The sequence below is a fragment of the Bemisia tabaci genome, chromosome 4 (assembly GCF_918797505.1).
Source record: "Bemisia tabaci chromosome 4, PGI_BMITA_v3".
Lineage (NCBI taxonomy): Eukaryota > Metazoa > Arthropoda > Insecta > Hemiptera > Aleyrodidae > Bemisia > Bemisia tabaci.
Window position 1 is genome coordinate 47,459,293 of NC_092796.1, and position 25,291 is coordinate 47,484,583.

General features: G+C 37.9%; 1 protein-coding gene across 2 annotated transcripts in view; it reads left to right on the plus strand.

Moving 5' to 3' along the window:
• LOC109043760 (lysophosphatidylserine lipase ABHD12) overlaps positions 1–24,563 on the plus strand; it is a 43,030-nt gene extending 18,467 nt beyond the window's left edge. For both annotated transcript variants that reach the window (XM_019061068.2, XM_019061069.2), the window contains 8 exons: positions 9,090–9,208; positions 15,175–15,280; positions 15,840–16,048; positions 16,694–16,826; positions 17,519–17,636; positions 18,592–18,753; positions 20,841–20,962; positions 21,836–24,563. In XM_019061068.2, the coding sequence (XP_018916613.2) occupies positions 9,090–9,208; positions 15,175–15,280; positions 15,840–16,048; positions 16,694–16,826; positions 17,519–17,636; positions 18,592–18,753; positions 20,841–20,962; positions 21,836–21,884 (1,018 nt within the window). In that variant the 3' untranslated portion in view covers positions 21,885–24,563. The remainder of the gene's footprint in view (positions 1–9,089; positions 9,209–15,174; positions 15,281–15,839; positions 16,049–16,693; positions 16,827–17,518; positions 17,637–18,591; positions 18,754–20,840; positions 20,963–21,835) is intronic.
• The last annotated feature ends 728 nt before the right edge of the window (positions 24,564–25,291 follow it).

The window sequence follows — 25,291 nt, forward strand, 5'->3', positions numbered from 1 at the left end:
GCGCGGAGAGTCGATTATTTCAGACTTGGGTTTTCGCCGCTAAGCATCATATCAAAAAGAAATTTGAAGATTTTTATTAAGTAGACCTTACCTTACTTTTTGACGAAGTCCCTGCCTCTGTTTTGACATTTCTGGTATCAATATTGCAGCTTCATGATGCCCTCCGCGTAGAAGCTGGCTCTTGTCTTGGGACCGAAACCAGTCATTGACAAGCCCTCTACACTTCCGAATCAGTTGCTTTGCATAAGAAAATTTCCCTCCATCTTCCGTACTCTTACGATTCAGCCTCATGTGACTTTCGTCTGTTCACTGAGCTGAAAAACTTCCTCGAAGGAAAGCGGAATCCGAATGATTCGGAAGTACAGAGCGCTGTCAATGACGGATTCCGGTGCCAAGACAAGAGCCAGCCTCTACGCGGAAGGCATCAAGAAGCTGCAATATTGACACCAGAAATGTCAAAACAGAGGCGGAGACTACGTCAAAAAGTAAGGTAAGGTCTACTCAATAAAAACCTTCAAATTTCTTTTTGATATGATGCTCAGCGGCGAAAACCCAAGTCTGAAATAATCAACTCTCCGCGCATCCAGACTCCGAAGGTGGGCGCGCGGCGACAGGAAGTTGTCGCAGTAAAATTAAGTTTCCTCGCGAACCCCTCGACCAATTTTCAAAAACTTGAGCTTCTTTTAAAGCTTAGAGTATGCTTTATAAGAGCTTTTTTACCGATTTGATTTATCTCTTTCCGTTTGGAAGATAAGAGGTAGGGAACCACATTGGATGACCCTCGTAAATGGACATCGGACGTTTTCGCATACTTTTGAGGTTCAACCCCCTAAATGGGGGTGAAAAAACAAAAAACAGGTCAAATCCGTCTACACATAGATGCGCCTACCCTCGAAGATGACGTTAAGCCAAAAAACTCAAAATCCAAAAAAATGGACATCGGACGTTTTCGCATACCTCGATTCAATTAGTATCTCTAGAGATTGAGGGCTTGGAACAATAATCATCTAACTGAATGCTGTAATGAATGTCTATTTGTGTGACTGAGGTAATCGTCTTGATCTTGAGTTAAATACTAAGGAAATAACTTTATCTGCTGCACCGGTTTAAGCACCAAAATTCGTTTACCTGTAGCCCTTCAGCGATCAAAGTTTTCGAGAAAGTAAAAACTGGGAAAAATTGACATTTTTCATGGAGGAAAGGGTTCAAGGTAAAAAAATCATGGGGACGGGGGAGAGTTAAAATGCAAACGATTCCTGAAATCACGATGACGCTTTTTGGGGGAAAAGGTTTCATTATGGGGTTCAAACCCCCATAACATTCCTCCTTCCCGGGATACGCTACTGCCAGTAATGGGAAATGGGAATTCCTGGGAACGTTCCCAATGGCTCTCGAAAAAGTGAATGATTACCACGCGAGGGTGTATTTATGTATGCTCCCGTACTACCGCGTGCTAAGGTAAAACGCCGTATGAACATTCGAGAGTTGCCAAATTTCCTTCGATACAATATTTGTTTTTGAGGAAAGCTATGAATATTTCGCTATGAAATTTTTAAGAACTTTCACGGTGAAATTACGAACAAAATTATTTGAAAAATAGGAGGAAAAATATTGAAAAATTTCCTCGAGAATTCGTGATTTACCGAAGGAAATTTGGCAACGTCAGATGGCTCATACGGCGTTCTTCCTTGACACGGCAGCGTAGGACGTCTCAATTTTCAAAATACATCCGAGGAGGCCCTTGGACCCCCTTTTGGAGCTGAGAAATTTTCCCCAAACACCCTTTGGTGAGGTGCTCTTCTGCCTTCCCGCCAAAAAGAATCCTACAGTTCCACCCACGATGACGTCAATCTCATCTCGTGCGCGGAGCTGTCCTGCGTGCGTCAAGACTGAGATTTTCAGCTGAAACCGTTGAAAATCTGCATAAATCATGCTCATACATTTTTAATGAGAATATCGACGTACACATATTTTAACTGGTTTCACAGAGCTCGAAAATAAAAATTCCGTAATTTTCGCAGCGGTTTTGAACTCCTGAACTACCAACACCGCAGCTTACGCGTACGGGCGGCGTGGGGCGGTTCGATTGAACTGATCTGACATTGTGAGTCTTGGTCTGGTTTGGGACTCGACTTCCTGGTTTTGGAGATTACTAAACTTTTTATCTAAACGCCGGTGTACTCTCTTCGGCGAGCGAAGAGCGAAGAGGAAAGGAATAATTTCGAAATTACCAGCAAAATGCGTGTATTGATTGCTGTTCAAAGGTCACCAGACCGACCTTTGAACGATCAACTATCATTCCCATCGTACACACAGACCTAGGCTAATTATCGTGAGTTTGCCGAGGCGAGGGTTCGAGAGAGAGAAACTCTTTCACCTGAAGGCTTTATCTTTATTTCTACACAACACAATGATTCATTGTCAGTATTATGATGTGATATGACATTCCCACGCAGCGTGATATGATAGTGTACTCACTAGCGCAGCGGTCTCCACCTGGGATTACAATAAAATGAGTTAATAGAAAATTCTCGTTCCATGCAAGAATTCTGATCTTGAAAGTTGGAGTCCTCGTTGTCGTAACGGTGATTCCAGTTGTTCCTAAATGAATTGCTGTGCGGGATGTTCTCTGTAAACTTTCCCATTAACCTCAGCAGAAGTCCTGCTTGTAATTTAGTCCGTAAGTAGACGTATTAGGACTCTTCGCGGTGAATCCTTCAACACAAGGACAGAAAGTACCTTAACGCATAGAAAGATCCGGGAGGATCCATTTGCCCAAAATAAAGAAGGAAGAAAGGAAAAAACGGAGGAAAAAGGAAAGAAGGGCGCTTAAACTTGGCAATTTTTTCACGTCGAAATTGACAGAAACTGCATAATGAGATACTTAAAAATTCTGATGTATATCTGGGAGAAGCCATCCGGGCCCACCTTTTGACGTAAGATGTGATCCATACCCACCTAATAACCCCCCCCCCCCCCCCTCCCCCCGGTGGATGGAGTGGGGCCTAGAAAAAATCCGCCCCTCCCTTTAGAGGTGTCCGGATCCACTTATGCCTTAACGGAGGGATAATGGACCATCTCTGCCGTGCTAAGGAAGAACGCCGTATGACCATTCGAGAGTTGCCAAATTTCCTTCAATAAAACTTTCATTTTGAGGAAAGTTATGAATCTTTTTCCTTGAGATTTTCAGGAATTTAAGATGAAATTGCGAACAAAATTATCTAAAAACTCCGAAGGAAAATATTCATAAGTTTACCTGGAAATCCGTGTCTCATCATAGGAAATTTGGCAACGCCTGAAGGTTCATACGGCGTTTTTCTTCAGCACGGCAGATCTGGTGTCCAAGTGCTCTCCATAGCGGTACTCGAGGATCTTCTCGTGTCAATATCTGGACGCTTGACCGGCAGAAACAGCTGTGAGTGACCCACCCAGCGTAAGATGACTCATTGGCTCGGATAGTCGGACACGGCAGGGGCCGGGTAGCGGTGGAATTCTTATCGTGACGAATGAGATGGAGTGGGAAGTGGAAAATGTAAAGCGACTTCCCGTATGATTTGCTCGCATTCGTATTCGCATTGGGTATTCGCTATCCGCATCGGGTATTCGCGAAGCATATTCCGTGACATTGGGCGAGACTTGGCGCGCGCGCCGGCGCTAACCGCGTTATAGTCCAGTCATTCTAGCTTTTTACCTCGGACAAATTAGCACAAACTTTTCCTTTGGGATATAGGGTCTCTAGGTACCCAATAAGACAGAAAAAAAAGTTTACCAAAAAATTCCACCGGGAAAGTGGTCAAATCGCAGTTTTTCAAAATGGCGGCTTACGGCGATTTTCAAAGAGGACGTACATACGGATTTCCCTTTATAACTCAAAAATAATGCGTCAAACAAAAAATTGCAACACATCAGTTTGAAAGATCATAAAATTTTGATTAAGAATCATATACAAAACTTAGGCTTTTCTTATTTTTTTCTTTCCGAATTTTAATATTTAAAAACAACAACCGGCAAAATCTGCTGAAAATTCACGATTTTTCGCGTTCTTCACCAATTTTAGGTCAAAATAATTAATTTAAGGTTAAAAACAACGGCACCACTGAAAAGTACGCTAAATTTTACGTAAGTATACTCATTCATTTTACCTTTTCATCTTATATGACCTCATTGTGAGACGAATCATTCAAAAGTATGAAGTCAATATTTAACAACAAATACAGTTGTTTTTTTCCGTTTCCAGCGCTTTCGATGAATTATTTTTCGACAAAAGTATAACTTATATATACTTTTTAGAAAGGTGATAAAATTTTCAAGACGAATAACACACTGTTTTTCCTTTAAATTTTACAACATGTACCTGAAAAGCGTATTTAAGGGAATTACGCTGAAAACTGATTTCTCTAGAAATTTCAGAATTTCAACAATTTTCGACTTCTTCACAGCTAAAAACTGAGAATACGATTCAACGATGGTAATAATCGTTTAGTGCATAAAATTTCCCAAAAATTGCATACCTAAAATTACTGTTTCGAATTTTTTAAAGAGGGTTAGATATGACGTTAAAGTTGTCTATTGGAAAACCCAGCTGCTCGGTTACGAACATTTTTCTTAACATATACCCAAAATTTTCAAGTTTAGTAATTTTTGTTTGAAGTAAACTTTATGGTACCAATGTAATGGCATATGAAAGAGAAAAAAATGTCAATGAATAAATTTTTGAAGGTATTTAAGTGTACTTAGAAGCCAATTTTTGAGATGGTAAAAATTTACAAATTATTCAATAACAAGGCTTTGTCTCAGGTTTCTGTGGTTTTTCATGGCTGCAAACAATTTTATTCATCAAACCATGGTAATCAGCAAAAAGCTGGTAAAATTTTATGTAAGAAATGTACCTTTATTTGTATTTTTGGCGTCTCTCGTGAAAATGCAGAGGCAATGTTGAGAAAAATTGCAATTTACCCGAAAAAAATTTTCCCGCTGTTTTTCTTATTTTTCACGTGTTAAAAGGAATTTAAGAAAGAAAACAAGGTGCGAGATGAAAAGTTCATGAAATTTCCTATAACATAGGACAATTGAAAGTTGCCGTAAAACCTTTTTGAGGGGTCTTATCACTGAATTTCGGTTTAAAAAAAGTTTTTAAAAAAATGATGAAATGTAATTTTTTAGTTATTTTTGAGATTTTACCGCTTTAAAGTGAGCTTTAAAGTTAAAATAAATGATGTAACTGAAAAGTACGTTAAATTTTGGTCTAGAATAGTGTGTTTAACATCCTTTAAAGTAATTATATTTGCCGGTAGGATAATTTCTTCTGGGATCAAAAATGACATTTTTTTTAAAAAAGACCGTTTTTAGCTCGATTTTCCTAATTTTTAAGCCTTTTAAAAGTGTTTGATCAAAAAACCACTGTGATCACGTAAAAGTACATAAAATTTACAATAAGAGAGGGTACCTTGTTCCAAAAATTTCCATCATTTTTGGGTTTGACACGGCTTTATTTAAAATTGTAAAAAATGGCAATATTTACAGAAAATTGAGTTTCTATGCAAAACACCATCCCTGAAAAGGTCATATCAATACAGCAAATATTCCATCAATCGTGAGAAGTTATTTAAATCATTTCTGGAGAGCAAAAATGAATTAACGTATTATAAAATAAATAATAGGAGGGGAAACTGACCCACCTCTTCCTCCCTGCTTTCTACAAAGAGCGCTAATGGATATATGACCGCCAGTACGGAACTAACGGATACTTCACGCATACAAAGTGAAGACAATTTTCATCGTATTTATGCATACTCTCACATAAAAATATACGAATAGGACAGAGCTTGGCGAAATCGGCACATTCAAGGATTTTTAAAAACATTGCGGAATGGGACATCTCACATATGAGGGAAGTTATTACGATGCGAGCACAGCCGCCGCGCCGCGAAGCGCTTTACGTGAGGGATTGGGCTGTGTAATGGCGGCAGCTCGGGGAGCGGGTGTTTTTGCGTCGGAGGAATTAATAGTAGAACTAATAATTATTATGATAAAATCAATACACCATTGAAGGTTTGGAACTTTTGGGCGGCCAACTGTAGCGTAAGCGCGAACAAGGATTATAACGAAAGTACAGATGTCAGTGGGGGGCGGGGTTGTCAACAGGAAAGAGGGGTATGCACCTATGCTTTACGTGACGTACCGCAGGCTCGTGTGAAATGAGGGTATCTAATTGTAAGTAAATAAGAAGGAAAATAATAAAAACATTAAAATTTTACTGCCCTTGGCATCTTGTCAGCCGAATATGCGACATTTCGCACATTATTTAATATTATTTAGCTTTCAATAGACCGAGTAAAAAATTAGCAGAGCTTTTATTTCATTACTCGGCTTTGTATTTCTTAATCTTTGTCAGTTAAATATTCGACGATACTAAAACAATTGCATTTTAACACTTATACTCTCAATTAAACAGCTTGGAGGACGAGGCGCATAAGTGCTATTACGAGAAAAACATGTTTAAAGTTGCTAACTATTATACACATTCTTATGGCAGGAAGAGAGTTCAAACTCACATCTTGATGCTTAAGCATTGGATGCTTCCGGTGAATTTTTCACAACTTTATTTCAAACCCAGAATTAGTTGGAACCACTAAAATGTGTCATATTTTTCGAAACCTGCACTTGGGCGCCTTGTCCTCCGAGCCCCACAATTACTTTTTTACCCTGTCTTATTACCTTATATTATAAATTTTTAAACCGAAACTGACAAACTTTGGTCAAAATACTAGGTAATATTCAATGTCATGAAAATTAGCCGATAAACAGATATTTTAAAAATTAAGGCCGCCATCTTTTTTCCACCATCTTGAATTTGATTCAGACTGAAAGTAACGTCAAATTCGAATTTACCAGATCAAAATACCAGGATACACCGAGTTTCATGAAAATCTGCCGATAAATGGGTAGTTTTCAAATTGTACCCGCCATCTTTAATTTTAAAAAATTATAGCCACCACCTTCTTCCCACCATCTTTGATTTTAATTCTGGTTAAATTCGACATCAAATTCAAATTCTCTAGGGCTAAATACAGGGTTATACTAAGTTTCATGCAAATCAGTCGATAAACAGGTATCTAACAAATTATTGCCGCCATCTTTTTTCCGCCATCTTGAATTTGTCAAATTCGAATTTCCTAGATCGACATACCGGGGTACACCAAATTTCATGAAAATCTGCCGACAAATAGGTGTTTTGCCGTTTTTTTCTTAGAATCTTTAGCTGCGATAGTCCAAACAGTGAACGGATAAGATATGCCCCCCCCCCCCCCCCCCCCCCGGTCGACCATCCTTGCTCTAAGGTGCTTCTTCCTTTACTATGTACCATGACTATTAAATTAATAACACAATTTATTTCAAAAATAGTCGAATATACGTGAAAAAGGGTCACATTAATCGAAATTCAAGCCAAAATTTACAAAAAGTAAAAAATGTCGAATTTGACACAATTCCATAAAGGCCCTATAAAGGTCTTATACCTTCAGTAAAATTTTGATGTAATATGTGTTTTGAAAAGAAAATTTCACGCTCTTTCCATTGGTGCCAACAGTTTTGAGAGAAAAAATTCTGCCAAAACTGTATCTTAAAAGTTACAAACCAAACTTGAAATTTCAAGAAAATTCTAGCCTTTTTTTTCGGTGTCTGACCTCGTAGCTCGGCACCAACAAGTCAAAATTAAAAAAACTTATACATGTTTGTAAGCAGAATTTTATACTCTAAAAAAATGACAAGAATGATTTTTTTCACTGGATGCACTAGAATCACGCAAAATTGGGGAAACGCTGACGAAGTCAACAATCAATTTACACGTAATTTCAGTCGGCCGCCATTTTGTTATAAGCAATTTTGACTGTGTTCCCGAGGGGGGCTAATGGTAAACTTTTTTTGGGGGGCTCCAGACATGTTTTGGAGCGCTTTAAAGCACAAGAGAAGTTTGTGCTAATTTGTCCGAGGTTAGGCCCTTTTTTTGGCTAGAATGACTGGACTATTACCGCGTTTTCCCGCGCCGCCGCCGCGAGCATGAAGCACGTATCGCGACGCGTCCGATCGCTCGCGCATCTCCAGCGCGATCGCCTTCATTGTCGCCGCCGCATTTTCGTAAAAACTCAATTTGCCACCAGGAAGCGATGGATCTTCTCATCGCATCGCACCGACCGCGTTGTCAAGTGGACTACAGTTCGCGATGAGGAGCCACTATCTAGGGCGCTTTCGTGCGTGTTACACAAGTACCTATCTACGTCAGGAAACTAAGTTGATGCATTATGCACGAGGAAAGTGTCGAATAAGTATGATAAACTGGTTTAGGCTTTGAAGCAGCTGTGTTTTGGGAAACGGCGCGTAAGTCACCAAGAGAACTCTTTGCATTGGCGGAACTGGACATCTTGGACGGGAGGGGGGTCCGTGGGCCTCCCCCGAAAATTATCGAATTTTTGAAGCATCTAAGTAATATGCAATTTGAGTCAATTTCATCGTGAATAATTACCAAATTTAAGCGTCTCTCCTTCTCCTTTTCTTCGTTACTTCCTTTTTCCCCCTTTCCCTGTTTCTGGCTTCGTTTTTGGGGGGCAAGCGGGGACTTCACGCATTGCGTCAAACACAGTGCGGTAAGCAGCGGTCCGCTTGAAACGCACAGCGCCTACAAGACCGCATGAATACTTCAAGCATTGCGCCAAACACAGTGCGGTCAGCGCGGCGCGGCGAAAGTTAAAATCATTATTTATGTTTGTTCTTGTATACTTTTTTCGTTCATTTCTTACACATGAGAGCCCTTGTTCACACAGAGATAGTTTGTTAGTACTGTTGACAGGGCTTCCGCAAAAAATGTGTCCAACACGAGAAACCGCGTCTTATGTGCCCCTCCGTCCCCTCCCCCTCCGGCACGTTTACTTGATGGTTTTTATTGCTGTTTCGAAACGAATGAGAAGGGGGCGGCAAAATACAGGCGGCCCATGTGCGGCAAGTATGTAAATCCGGCCCTGTCAGGGGCATAAGTGGTTTTACCTTCTTATGTTTGATTCAACACTAAAGAAACATGTATCCGTTTGTTTCAGATGGAGTCTGATCACGCTGTACGTCATTTTGACGCTTCTTTTTCTATTGTTTGTTGTCGTTCCAATACTATGGAAGACATCATACACCATGCAACGGATGTTCCTCTTCCTTAATTTTGGTAAGTTGATCCTTTCGCCACAGATTTTTCTCGGGTTGATTAACGGGAGAACGGTCAGTAAAATGTGACCCGACTATGACACTGTAGTACCTTCATACTTCATAGGTGACCTTCATTTAGGATTCATCTCTGATTGGTTCAGCTACCTGGGATCTCATAAAGCCGTGAGAAATTAAAGAAAATGCCAGAAATCGCGTGCAAATGGTTGAAAATGTTAGAAAATAAGATTTTACTTGCTTGCGTCGCTGTAAAAGTTACTTAAGGTAGTTGGTTAGGCGTATTTAAATCAAATTTAAAAGGAATTTGTTTTAACATAGACCTTTACGATAGAAAAATTGTCACCATGTAAAGAAGGTGATAAGCGTCAAACTCGAACGCTGGCATCAACCGCATTGGAAGCGATTGGGATTGAAGGTGAGCTCCTGATGGACGATACCAATTGGTTAACAACATCGTTCATCGAGTTAAGTAATCAACGGTAATGGATTGATAAAAATATGTATTTTTCGAATAGATAACTTTTCGCTCTATGCGGCATGTTTGTTGCCTAAGTGGTAAAATTGAAGGCGGATCTCAAACGGAGCTGTCCGCTAATAGATATGCGCATTGTCATTAGGATTTAGGCCCTATGTCCCGATGCAATGTTCAGGGCTTTTTGGGAGCATGTCCTGAGACCCAGAAATAATCGATTATTAATCAATGGACCATCGAATCTCTTTAGAAAGAGCTAAAGAAACATCGTAATTAGATGCATTTAACCAAAATCAGATTTTTTTTTCTCATTAAAATGTAGTTTATAGTATTATACTTTTTGTAATCTGAAAAAACAACTCGGATTAAAAATCGAGGTAGTATATTGCTTAGTTCTAGTTATAGGACATTTCGTCAACGATTTCTTGTCCGCGCATGGATGCCTGTCATTCTTAATACGTTCAATTTCGTATAATACTGTGCAACACCTCTGTTGTGAAATAGTTGCTTCAGGCGCCGCCGCACGGCCGGCGGGCGGGCGGCCAGCGCGTAACGCGCATTGGCGCCTACAAACCTAAGTGGATACTTCAAGCATTGTGCAATGCGTGGAGTATCTACTTAGGTTTGTAGGCGCCAGTGAGCCTCTCGCGCTGGCAGCACGCCGCTCCGCTCTGTTAGGCTTTAATATTTATACTCGCATAGTCAGCGTTTTTTAAATCAGGATTTTGAAATGTTTGCACACTCTGCATTGATTATTCTCTTTTAAATTGATGGGGGAAAAATATATATCAATTTATCAAAGGAGAATAATAATATAATGTGTGTTTTTTAAATAGTGGTGGTTCCGTGTCTTTAATGATTTCCAAAGCACTTTAATTTTTTCTTTTACATTTTATGCTTTTATTATGCTGCAGCGAGGTGTACGCGCAACCAAACGCTCAAAATTTAACGTATTTGACTCTAAAAGATCGATGTACAAATGGGTTAAAACTAAAGATTGCGTGCTTCTTGGTTTTTTTCCTCTTTTATTAATTTTTGCAGTTTCTGTCGGCACAACTGCGGCTTGTTGAGATTAATGTCGCTTGGAAAAGGTTTTACAAATATTTTTCACGTTTTAAAAATATAAATGTTTTCAAAATGAAGTAATAATTTCGTAAAGAAAAAATAAAAAAGTACCTATACATATATAAGGTATATTGTACGTCAAATATTTTAAGGATAGAAATAAAACCAAATATTCACCAATGACAAATTAATAAGACGATTCAAAAGGAGAAAGTAATAACATTTCATTTAGAAAACGAGCAACCATAAAAATACCTCCTTCTCTCTCAATTTCTCATTTCCATATTGTCAATATAATTTTACATACCGCCTAAAATATAACGCTTGAACCAAGTCACCGTTGCTTATTTTACGTGTGGGTGTAAACTACTGGACAAAAAAGGTGCGCAGACAAAAAATCGTTGACAAAATGTCCTGAAACCTTAGTTCTCCGTCGGAAAGATAAAACACGAGAGAAAATTAGGCAACGTGGAATGCAGTTAGGCTGGTTTTCTCGAAATCCATCCTATTATTCCTATTATATCTATTTCTTGTGCTCGACGACATTATTTCATGGAGATATCCTCATTAGCAACGCGCCTTACGCCCTTTTCGCGAATAACGCCGTAATGGGCCACTAGACAAGGTACGAATTTCAGCATTCTGATACAGGTTTCTTCACCGAAATTTCACGTAGAATACGATGCGCACAACAAAAATTACCGAAAGCAACTCCTTATGAAGAAATTAAATTATTCTTGATGCGTGAATTGAAACCACCCGCTCATGAAAACTCAATGCTCTACGTTATTCACATCGCGCGCTGAACGTTATCATGACAGTCTCTGCGATGTAAAAATCTGGCAACCTCAATCATGACGCTTTGGCTCAGCTATAGCAAATTGCTAATAGTTTGAACAACACATGGGGGAAATGGACATTGCTCGATTGAGAAGCTTGCTGAAACCATTGTAGTGCGCGATTTGACTCACGTAGAGCTTTGAGTTTCTTGTGAGCGGGCAGTTCAAATTCCTCGTAACCAATGTGAAATAAAAACGTTAATATCTCCGTTATGAGTTAGTCTCAGTAATTTCCATTGTATGCATCGTGTTCTACGTGAAATTCTGGTAAAGAAACATGTACCAGATTACTTAAATTCGTACCTTGTCTAGTGGTCTATTAAATGCACTTAACCAAAATCAGATTTTTTTTTTTTTTTTTTTTTTTTTTTTTTTTTTTTTTTTTTTTTATTAAAATTTAGTTTATAGTTTATACTCTTTGGTATCTGAAAAAAAAAAAAAAAAAATCAGATAAATAATCGAGGAGGTATATTGCTTAGTTCTCCGTCGGAAAGATAAATCACGAGAGAAAATTAGGCAACGTGGAAAGCAGTTAGGCTGATTTTCTCGAAATCCATCCTATTATTCCTATTATATCTATTTCTTGTGCTCGACGACATTATTTCATGAAGATATCCTCATTAGCAACGCGCCTTACGCCCTTTTAGCGAGTAACGCCGTAATTACCACTCGCGGATCCGAGGAAACTCGAGGATTTGAGGAAGAGACGATAGGCGTTGCGCAATGCCAAGTTCAACCGCACCCCCCCCCCCCCCCCGTTTATCAGTATCGCGAGGTTCGATTTAAGTGTCGTGGTATGTCGAGGAAGAACCACTCAACGCCAACGCTATCCCCTTGCGGATGAGGGTTTTTGCCGCGGGCGGGCGGCAGCGTAACGTGTAACGCCGCTAGTAGTGATTAAAAAAATGATTGCGAGGAGCTCATCAGTTTCGAGCAAACGAGCTTCCCGTTCGCGATCCGAAGAGCACCGGAGGAGTAGCATCTTGGAAACCGGGCAGTAATGATTTTCCGCGCTACCCACCTCGAACGAGAAAAATTAATTTCGGGGATTACATTGACGGCGCCTTAATGATGACCGGTTTTTGTTTTGTTTAGTCAAAGAAAAAGAAAAAAAAAAGAAAGAAAAAAAAAAAACAAATAACAAAGGAGATCAAGACTTCAGGGGTGCAAAACGCACGGGCATGCGGGTTACATTAGGACAGGCATGGGTAATTAGGATCGCCCTCCCCCTCGCTCCTTAATTTTTGCGAGCACTGATCACGCGAAAAAATAGACTGATTTACTGACTAAGGTATTTGAATTTTGATATATTCGATGGTTCCATCCAGAAGAAATGAGCGGTTTTGATATCGATCGTTTTGACGCCGCACTCTCTAGGAAGAGTCCAGTTCATCAACGGCACTTCGTTGAATGTCGTAGACTCAAGGAAACCAATGGCACATATGTTGTTTCTAGTATGAGTCAGACATAGTGTCCTTTTTTGAGTTTGGCAGTCCATTTGAACTATATTTTTCATGAGCCACTGCCATTTCTGACATCTTAGGAATATCATATTGTTATTAGTTTTCCCAGGCAGATAAATGCTTTTATGGATTAGCCAATTTGATAGCATCCATCAGAATGAAGGGAACAAGCTCGATTACAGTGTCGTAAAAATTTTGCACCTTAATGTGTAGGTATCTATATGAAAATCCCTAGAATAGAAAATATTCGTAGATTTTCTACGAAAAAAGTTGTAAATGTTCATGTGAATTTTTTTACCACACACACCTTTTTAGTATCTTTTGAAGCAAAAAAACTAAAAAAAATGCACAGTTTTGAAAGGATTGTAACTGAGCTGATTCTATTAAATGATCCAATAACAGTAGTTACTCTTTATATAATGCTAGCCATTTTTTCTTTGTCGCTGCCAACCTGACCCCTGAATGCGCAGCTCACAATCACTTTCGAGCCGAAAACCAGTCGCATGTCGCATGTGAATTTTCTACCAAGCAGCGAGTAGTCCGGTAACCGGCCGCGATTTTACCGAGTAGAAATCGGTGTTGAACGACCTTGAGAACAAATAGCATTGGTGACGCGACGTTAAAAACAATGTCGAATTCAATAATATATGATCAACCCTCGCTAAATTCAGTCGTGGTGCACAGTTTATATATTGTTGAGCCAAGGAAAAACGCTGTTGAATCCTCAGACGTTGCATATCCTTCTGATGAAGTACAAGTTCTCTTAAGAACAAAATAGCGACCATTTTCTTTTGAATTTTCCTAGGGTAATTTATTCGCAATTTCATCCGGGACGACTCGGAATTTTAAGGAAAGATATCCGTAACTTTTCTCAATAGCTAATATTTAATCGGAGGAAATTCGGAAACTTTCAACTGTTCTTACTGCGTTTTTCCAAAGAGTAACAGTACAACTTTTTCCTACCCGTAAATAACTCCTGGTTATGAGGGGAGGGGGTTTAAAACTAGCCGTTTCCAAAATTACTGAACGCTCACGGAGCAAAGTCCTCAGAGATCATGGTGTTTAGGACTGGGGAAACCTGGGAATCATCAGGGAATGAAAAATTTCAGAGGAAGTCAAGGAAAAAATCTGGGAATCTGCTTTAAAAACCGGGAATCTCTTCTTCTACCGATTAGAGACGCTTTTGTTTTCAAATTTCGCCGCCAGTATTGACCTTTTGAAAAACATTTTTGAATCAGAAACAAAATACTGGAGGAGCTTTCATCGACCAGATAATAAAAACATCGGGAACGCTTTTGGAATATAACATTTGAATGTGCGCCAAATAATTGTTTGAAAAAAAATCGGTATTCATGTCTGGAACTTTGTAGAACTGTACAGTTTTCCCGAGGACAAACCCAAAGAAGTGAGAGATAACTTCGGTTTCACATCAGAAAATGAGCTCCATAAAATCAGAGAAAGTTAAAGGAAAATCAGGTAATTAGCATGGTCAAGAATTCTAAACGCCATTATTTTCGGTCAGTTCCGCCATCTTGAATTTTCGAATTTTGAAAATTTGATTTGAAATTCAAGTCTCCCGTCAGTAAATACCCTCTGGCGCCAAGCTCCTCAAAATTCGATCGAAGAGGTGCCGCCTATCGTAGGATTCGTAGGATCAGTTGGTCTCCCTACACGGTGGTGAACGACACACGTTAGTGCGCCTTCATTTTCGTCTGATACTGTGCAATACCTCTGTGGCGGAATAGTTGCTCAGAGCGCCTTCTACAGTATCGCTTCGATTTGATGGCAGAAGATCACGATTGCCGCTGATATCGCACTGTAACGCGTGCGCAGTTCCACATTTTCTTATCATCGTAGTATCCGTAAACTAGGTTTATTCATACCTCAATTTCTGACGTTACAAGTTTTTTACTGCCTATTTTACGATGATAAACCAACACGAACTTTTTGAAATCTGCCGTGATTTTCCGAGATAAGAAGAGAAGTATAATTTTAATGCTTCATTCAAGTCTATTCGTATGACTAAGCATTTGTATTCAAATGCAAGAGGTTCTCATTTCAGTCACTCTGGACTCTGGAAATTGATTTTTTCATCTCATAATTTTATTTTTTCTTTTCTATTTTACAGTTCGATATCCGTACAATGTAGACTTGGCAAAGCCTTCACAAGCAGGCATTAAAGGTGGCATGAACTTTTACATTGACACTGAGGATGGTGCTCGGCTTGGCACTTGGTAAGACCAAGACCATTCCCCCCTTTTTGCATCATTATTTCTTTTTTTTTTTTTCAAAATATCGTCGTGTTATGGAGGTGACACGTAAATCTTGAATCCAATTTTCTGCACTCTGGTCATTTATAACGTGATCAATTATAAACAGTTTCTAAGCTCAGAAAGTATAATAGATTCTCCTAAATTATCCACCTTTTTCTGCTGTGTTAGTATCCTTTCTGAATATGAAAACATTGGCAGCTAAACATTTTATTTTTTAAATCTCTTTGGTATTACGCCCCCCCCAAAAAAAAAAAAAAAAAAAAAAAAAAAAAAAAAAAAAAAAAAAAAAAAAAAAATTGGTGTCATTGCTAAAATTGATGAAAGAAAGAAATGAAAACTCTGGACATTCTGGCACACTGAGGCCTTATTATCAACTGAAAAAAAAAACCACCGAAGGGGAATAAAAAATTTCAATCAATGCAATGGCAAGGACGCGGTAATTCCTTACAGCCTAATGTACCACCTCTAACCCTCCTCCTCACTAGTCACCTCAATATTAATTGTTTTTTGTTTTTGACAGGCACATTCTTCCGCAGCACTTGGCGGAAGAAGGGGATAAATTATCAAAACTAGAGAAGAAAGACCGTTTTGATGAATGGGTCAGAAACGGGGACCCTGTAGTTCTTTATATGCATGGCAACTCAGGAACACGAGCTGCCTCTCATCGTGTTGATCTCTATAAAGTGTTCCAGAAACTGAATTTCCATGTAGTAGCTGTAGACTATAGAAGTAAGTATGCCACCCAAATCCACTTATTTTCCACACAGACGCATTTGAGTTTTTCATACTTTTAAGTAATGTTTACGGTTTCTGCTTCCAAGAATGTTGCCCCGCTGCCGTGTCAGATTTTAAGAGGAAATTTTTCAGTTCGAAAGTTGGTGCAAAGACAGGCTATGAAAAATCTGAAAATTTTGTTAAGGAGGAATTTCTCCTGTTGAAACTTCTGAAAGGCTCTAATCTTATCTAAGCATCTCATCAGCAAAGCTCAAATTTTGCTCTAGGTTCGGCTTGAAAAAAAAGATTTGCAACTAAAGTCCTTGAAAAGTTATGACATTGTAAACTTACGAGAAACTCGTTACCCCTGTGTAACAACTTTTCCTAAATCTACCCATGAAGTTTGCTCCAGAATAAAATTGGCTCTTAGTCCTGCTGATATTGACATCACACAATGAAAATTTTAAACGCTGAATTTATTTATCACCTGAAGGATGCTTGTTTTTGCCCCTCTCTTCTGTATTTTTGTGCAAGGTATTAGGCAATAAGTTCACAAGGCCTTCACAATAGGTATCATACGTTTAGTAAACCATCTTTTCCTGTAGTCGTTGACTTATTTTCTTTTCATTTATTTCGTGCCTTTTTCTTTTTTGTTTACAGCTTACGCAGACTCTATTGGTGAAGAGTTAAGTGAGAATACAACTGTGACAGATGGAAAAGCCGTTTTCAAATACTTCCACCAAAGAGTCCAAAACGACAGGCTGTTTGTTTGGGGTCACTCCTTAGGAACAGGGTGAGTAGCCACAAAATATGATATTTTCATTATCTGAGACAAATATATCACAAAATTCCACTTGAACACTAAAAAGCGACATTTATAGGAAAAGAACCTTTGTCCATTAATACTCAACATCGAATTATTGACACCATTGCTCAGAGGAGTCTTTAAATATTCAGGAAATAAGAATACCCAAAAATTTCAAACTAAATCAGAGCTATGGCAATGTGAAGTTTTTAATCCAAAGGATCAGTTTGTGAAAAATATATTTAAAATTCTTTAATTTGTCATGTTCAATGAACTAAACTTCTTGTTCATTGGCGTCATTCACAACTTACTTTTTGGGACACGGGAGAAGGTTCTCGGTTGAAATCTTAAATCCTGATTTCTGGACGTAACTAAACTAGATCACTCTACTAAATAATTTTCCTCTGTGATTTAAGGTTCCTTTTCATGTAGAAAGGCAGTAATCTATGATGGAAGTATTTTTTTGTTTTTGAATTTTGGAGTTTTTGTTAACCTTAAAAATAGACCTGTTCATTTCAGTTCTAATCCAATCAGTTTCGAACGGCCAAAACATGGGGCGAAGTCTTTGAATATGAGAATTCAAAACCAAGTGATTTATTTCAATGAATCAAATTGCTGAACCGAAGAATAATGCTTTAGTGACTGGAGTTTCCTATATTTTTTGCCCTGTTTTTTTACAGAGTATCTAGTCATTTTGTATCAGAGTTGGAAGAAGAAGGTATCCTTGCTGCTGGATTGATGTTGGAAGCTCCTTTCAATAATATTCGTGATGAAGTACGGGAGTTCCCACTAACACAGGTATTATTTCTCACATTAGGTACCCTCTTCTGAGAGTTCATATGAGCTCATTGTTTTTTGAGAATTTTTAGTGTGTGGTGTGTGATCAAACATTTTATGTGGTCTCCATTCTTTTCTTTATGCTTTAGAATTAATTTCTGGATTTTCCAAGGTGAACATTAGAAATCCAGAATTAATTCTGAAGCGTAAAGAAAAGAATGAAGACCACTTAAAATGTTTGATCACACACCACACACCACACACTAAAAATTCTCAAAAAAAAACTTTCCGAAATTTTCTCTGTCAGCCTATCCTAATTCTACTACCTTTCTTTGTTGATGAGTTTCCTTGCAACGGTACAGACTATCTTTTTTTTCACAAGCCCTGATGTAAGGAATTTTTTGCATCTTTGGAGTTAACTAATCCCCATCGAATTGAGCCTTTCTTGACCCAAGTAATGGTGAGATTAGCATTACAGAATCTTGGAAAGATTCCTACTTCTGTGGACACAGTGTCCTAACTTCATTGAGCACCTTGCTCAAAATGCATCTTGTAATAAGGCTTTGGCGCCTAAAAACTTGAAGCACTAACCAGATGAGATGCCAAAAAAAGTCAGACGCAATCTGTAGCAAATTTTTGAAGTTGTGATAGCGCATCATGCCCACATTTGAAATAACTCAGTTTTACCCCAAAAGTTTTGTAGATGACTCCCAAAAATCAGGATTGCCAGCCATGGCTCCTAAAATTTTACCCTTAAGTTGGAATACTAAATGGACGATCTTGCATATTTACTGAAGACTCACATTTTCAAGCGCATAGAACGTAGCGCAAGTGCTTAATTAGCATCTTCAATGTAGCATTGAGTAATCCAGTATCTTTATCTTCAACCCTATATAATTTTAGAATAGTTATAATCCACTGTGTCTTATTTTAAAGAAATCTATGTGATAGTCATCTTTGTTCTTTTTATTCTCAGATGTTCCGTTTTCTTCCATACTTTGACTACTGCTTCTTGGACTCCCTTGCTGATCATGGTTTATATTTTGCATCGGATAAAAATCTATTAAAAACTACAGTTCCCATATTGATCCTCCATGCGGAAGATGACAAAATTATCCCATTAAAATTAGGAAAACTGGTAAGTTAATGCTCTCCCTGTTTTTTATGTCAGTTTTGACATAAATAGTAATAAATATTCAAAAATTGAAAGTGTAGGTACGAAATGATAACTAATGTTTCGAAGCCATACTGAGCTCTCGCGCCTTAAAGTTGTGCTCAATTTACAGAAAATGCTCCTCGGCCCTCTTTCATACCATTGTCAGAGTGCTCAAACAATAACTCAAAATAATAACCAAAAATAACTCAAAAAAGAAAAAAAATCAACATAAATGTTCTTTAATTTTATACATTTCAAACTAAACGTCAACATTCTTAAGTATACAGTAATACTTAGAGTTGGGCCGAAATGGAATTTTCGCGTCACCGGAACCGGATCCGGATATCGGTTTTTTGTATCCGGCCGGATCCGGATACCGGATAATTCAAAAAAGTATCCGGCCGGATCCGGATAGTACCGGATCCGGATAGTGCTTTTTTCGCGCGAAAAATGTCGCGATTTTTGAGGTTAAGTTTACTCGACTCACGATCGGTCGTAGCTAACAAAATTCGGGCCTTGAATTTCCACCTGCATCTATGAAAGTGAAACTATGGAACGCCGTTAGTGTCAAAACCCTTTTCTTGCGCGCGCGGAATTTTTTCTGGCGCGCGGAATATTTTTCCGGCGCGCGGAAAGAAAAAACCAGTTTTCGATGAAAATCTCTGAATTTCCGGATTCCGCGCCGGTTTTCGATATATTTGCGCCGTTTGTGTCAAAACTATTTTTGTCGGCGCGCCGCTTCAAATCTGTTCCGCGCGCGGAATTTTCGATATATCGATTCCTGCTCGCCGTTTGTGTCAAAACTATTTTTTCCGGCGCGACGCTCCAAATCTGTTCCGCGCCGCGCGGAGAATATGTATTCTCCGCGCGCAGAAAAATCGATATATCGGAAAAGTGGCGCGCGGAATTATTTTCTGGTGCAGCGCCGGAAAAAACAGTTTTGACACGATCGGCGAGCAGGAATCGATATATCGAAAATTCTGCGCGCGGAACAGATTTGGAGCGTCGCGCCGGAAAAAATAGTTTTGACACAAACGGCGAGCAGGAATCGATATATCGAAAATTCCGCGCGCGGAACAGATTTGAAGCGGCGCGCCGACAAAAATAGTTTTGACACAAACGGCGCAAATATATCGAAAACCGGCGCGGAATCCGGAAATTCAGAGATTTTCATCGAAAACGGGTTTTTTCTTTCCGCGCGCTGAAAAAAAATTCCGCGCGCCGGAAAAATATTCCGCGCGCCAAAAAAAATTCCGCGCGCGCAAGAAAAGGGTTTTGACACTAACGGCGTTCCATAGTGAAACACGCGGGTCGCGGACTAAAGGAATTTACGTTGCGATCGCGTCAATTAGCAGAACATGTGCGTTATTCCGGTAATAAAGGTCGAACAATTACCATGACTGAAAAAAAGTCAAAAGTTTCAGGAAAAAATTCAGAAAATTGTATTGATAGGGAAGAAAAAAGAAAGAATACCACCAAAAATTTATCGAAATTTTCAGGGCCAAAAAAGCACTATTCGGCGGGTCCAAAAACCGGATAGCGCGATTATCCGGCCGGATCCGGATACTCGCGAAAATCGTATCCGGCCGGAGCCGGATATCCGGTATCCGGCCGGATAATCCGGCAATCCGGATAATCGCCGGATACCCGGCCCAACTCTAGTAATACTACTTCAGTACAATAATTTCCATAGAATTTCAAGTCTAGTTGACCTCCTTAACTTTTCCATCACCTTGCTCAAATATTTTCATGTTCCATGACACCAGTGCTGTGAACAATGCCGAGAACTCTAATTTTGCGCAACTTGTTTATTTTTCCCTATTTCCCCCTCTCGCATTAACTGCAACTGTGCAAGCCTCTGTTCACTGCAGCACACTGTTCTTAGCTCGGCAAGGAATAAGTTAAGTTGAAGGTCATTCATCCACCAAGTTTATGGGAAACAGAATTTTAATAGAGCTCTCAGAATTTTAGAATCATTACGATAATTCGAAGAGAAAACATTTTAACTATCTCTCAACATAATTATATTTGTTATTTTCAAATTTTGATAATCTTAAATATTTTTTCAGTTACATGAAGCTGTTCGAAAGAGAGGAGATAAATACATCTCAGATATGAAGACTTTTCCTGCAAAGCATCATTACGGTCACAAATTCATTTGTCGAGCTCCTGAGCTACCAGAACTCATTGAGTAAGCAAAACTATTATCACCTTTAATGAATAGTTGCTTAGTAGTGCCAAATTAAGTTCCTTAGTTTCATCCTTGTCACTTCGAGACAGAATATAGCTGTGAAAATTGTTTTTAAAGGCTGCAAAAACAGAAAGTGTAATGGCTTTGTGAAATAAATCATAAACTTCAAATTTTGAAGCCTCTCAATTGTCCTAGAGATGACATTTGCTTTAAAAATTAAATGTTTTACATATTGAGTCAACAATGTCATTGTTGAGACCAAATGTTGATATCCAACCACCGAAGGTGTCATCAAAGAATTTAAATCTCTAGTGAACAATAGAGGTTAGTAACAATTATGTGATTTGGAGCAAGAGGAGTTCTAAATTTGAAAATAAAATGAAGTTTTGCAGCTCCAACGAAGTTCAAAGTGATGTTCCTAGGCTGAAAATTGAATTTTTTAGCAAATTTTTCGTTGATTCAAGTTTTGTTCAAAATTACCAACACCCAAGTAGCCTTTTTCAACTGGAAAATTTCGAGTTTATTACCTTTTTATCTCATATTTATAATTTCCTGGATCATCAAAATTGAAGAGTTTTGCTCAATTGTATCTTGTTGAAATTGCTTTTTGATCTCAATTTATTACATTCTTTCCCTGACATTATTGCCAAAAGTATGTATTGCAAAAGAAGCAATTTTCTTGCAATACATGCCAACTTTTAATTCTTTCAATTTTACAGTAAATTGCCATCAATAAAAGTGATATTATTCACAAGTGTAATTGCAACTTTCTATGGCTACTCCTTGCAAAAGGAATATTTATTTACTAAAAGGAGGGAATTTTTAAAGGATTTTCTAAATAACTAATTTTTTTTCTCTTCTTTTTTTTCTCAGGAACTTCAAGACAGCATCAATGAATAATTTCAAGAATAGAATCAGCTAATACTCATCAAAAACTCCAGAGCTTTTGAAGCATTTTTCAAGACTGAGCCGGGAAGACATATTTGATGGATCATCATCCATGCACCTAGTCAAAAATTTCGTTTTGTTGCTAAGTTGTTATGCTCTTCTTTCGGTGTCAATATTTTAGCTGTAAAATTGGCCGTCGTGATCACTCATCCTTGTAAGACATTCATCAGTCTTTGGACTGAAAAATAGATGGCTGTGGGTAATAGTCTCTCCGGCAGCATTGTTTTCCCCCTTATCTTGTGGGTGGAAGTGATTTGTCAGCGATTAGAAGCTAAAGCCATCCAAAAGTGCAAATCTGATAATGCGAGGAACGGAAGTCCTTAAGTTACTACCTCCTTTCCCCGGGCCTTGCTCATGTCTTTCTGATATTGATCACATGATTGAAGAGAGTTATTTTGCATTATTAAAAGGGCAGCTTGCTTCTGGAAACCACTTAATTAATGCCTTGATTTAGTTACCCTCAAATAATGAGAAATGAGCATTTCTATTTTAAAATCTTATCAAATTTGCGCATTTGGATAGTTGTCATAAGAAACTAAGAATTATCTCAATTATCATTTTTGATATGTTTTAGCAGCTGTTATATTTTCTGTTTGATTTCAGTTCGCATTGAATGTGATCATTTGCTCATCCTAGATTATTTTTAAAATTTCTAAAGAGCTTCTACATTTTATTAATTTCATTCATCAGAAATCGACAATAATTGTGGCTGGTAAGATCCTCAAAGAATTTTTTAGAACCAAAAATGAAAAAAAATATATATTTTGTGAAATTGAGATTTCACATTTCTCTAACATCACTTTGCAACAAATTGGGAGCTGCATAAAAAGCCCTGATCTGGCTCGCCTTCATTTGTTCTCTGTGATTTTTTCGGCGACCGAGGTATGGAGATGGTTTTAGTTCAGTGTTTTTAGTCAGTTATTTAAAAAGTCGGACCTTCTTTGTGTGTTTCAGCTTGATTGCCTCCATTTAAAAAAATGCCCTAAATCTTGCATCACTCTTTCTTTTGAGAGAAACTGTTTTTAACAAAAATTTCTTTCTGTTGCAGAATCTTTAAAATGACACAAAGCACAATAAAATAAGTTTTTACTAAAATCAGGAAAAAAAAAAATTATTTTGTCTAAATAGGCTCGCATTAATCTTGTTGGATCGTGTTTGATCAACTATGTAGCCAAGCAAACTGAGACAAGTGAGGAGAGAAGTAACAGTACATTCGCTCCTAATGAAATAGGGTAAAAATAAGAAAAACGCATTTCTTTTAAGCCCGGCCAAATGCACATTCCTGTTAGATCAGTGGAGTCTGGGCCTCCCTTAAGTCGGCATTTTTTATTTAAGGTAGATGGTCAAGTCTCTTCTCATGTAAAATGAGATTTTCTGTAATTGTGATGTGAGTACTTTAATTAAACTGGCGTGCGCTTCAAGCCCCAGTGCAGGCCATACTTTTAAATTTTACGGTTTTGAGTTAATTATTTTTGTAATTTTTTGTATCAAATAAACAGCTAGAAAATGTTTTTAACACAGTTCACTTAATATTCTCATGTGCTATATTAGATAATCATGTTTTTTGACTTGTGAGGATTCTTATAGGAAGTTCTGCAAAAATAGACCCGTGTAAGGTGTAGAATGAACCATTTACCTCACGAGTCAAATTAAATCAAAGCAATAATCAATCAAAACTCTCAAGTTTGTTTGAAAAAGAAGATCTACCTGTTACTCGCATGGTTAAAAATTGTTCTAATTTTTAGCATAGGGTCAATAAATTACAGATTTTTTTTATTTAATTCATAAGAAAATTCATAGTGATTCATGAGAATACAGGTTTACACAATTTTCTCCAGAAAACACTTTCCATGTGTTGTACCTACAAATTCTAGAAATTGATAATTCTATGTTTCATTTTCTTTAATTTTTCTGACTGTCGCACTTTAATTCCACCACTCTCACAATGATTTACATTTTTTTGATGATTGTGTCCCGGAAACTGAAATTTAAAAAGCGGGCAACAATTTTCTCTGTTTTCTCTTCCCGCACTGCTTTTCTGCACGCACGAGAAATCCTTTTAATGATTTGTTACTAAATTTTTAAACTTAAAAAACAAATGTATCATCATTTCGAGGCTCTTAAAACAACTACTCTCTCTGGGTGTGTTGCAAGATCCCCTTATCTCATTTTAGGATTCACAAAAAAACAAAGAAATCTTTATCGCTACTTGCAGACTTTGGTGCTATGCCTTCCTCCTTTCTAAAGAAAACATAAATGATTTTCAGACGAACCCTAGGATATGTAAGCCCAATAGAATGTTTGGGTGCATTTAAAAAATAAAAGTTTTCCTATTTAGAAACAGCCCATTCTCAAGGGAATGCAGAGAACTATGATGTGAAAATGTAGAATGACCAAAAAATTTAAGAATTAAAATCTTCGTCATTTGCTGCCTTTGATAAAAGTGTGATTACCCATGAAATTAAAGTGAATTTTTATCTAAAGCAATCTCTCATGGCAAGTGAGCTAGTTGGAATTTTCTGCACTCCTTAGTGCAGGAGTTGAATCGTTTGTACACTGAAATGTAGCTTTTATGTTTTTAATTTCCCAACAATCTGTTACTTTGCGTTTACTTGTACCATTTGTTAGTTTAATAAATTTTACATTTTATATAGTTTGGTTTTTTCTCTTCTTTTGAATAAGACCTTTCCTTCATTTTAATATTTATTCTTGAGGAAAAAGATACCTAGTTTTACATGTTTTTTGGAGATAATAAGATACTCAGATGATTTCATTTTCAAATTTTTTCAAGGATGATGCCCTGAAGAATAAATTATATAGAATTTAAATTATGTCAACAACTTCTTCTTCAAAATGCTAAAAATTCATAAGACAATCCTTTTCATACAAGTCACTTATATTATTGTGATCAGATTATCCGAAGGACTCATTTTTGCTTCTCTTTCAATCTTAAAGTATGCAGTGTTATTATTTTTCCTGTTTTAAAATGAGAATACTGTAAATCCATTAGATTTGCTGCCTAACATTATCCCTGAGAAACACTACTGCCAAGTGTCATTCTTAACTTATGCAACTCAGGGATAGCATGCCCTCGGTGCCTCTAATCGAACAACTTAATCGTCTTCATAATAAGAAATTAAAAAAGAAGGGGTTGCAGTTTTAATTGAAAGTTCTGCCATTCGTCCAATGAAAGAAAAACTTTTTTTTTTACCACAATTTTTTGCGCATTTTAGAAACAACATAAACGCCACAGGTTTTCCAATTCAGATGGGTGCTTTTACAGATGAACCAGATAAGATCCTCGTCTTGTAATGCAGTGTGTTAAATTCATCTCTGTTACTCGGCCCACGGCCGTGCTAAGAAAGATCGTCATTTGAACAT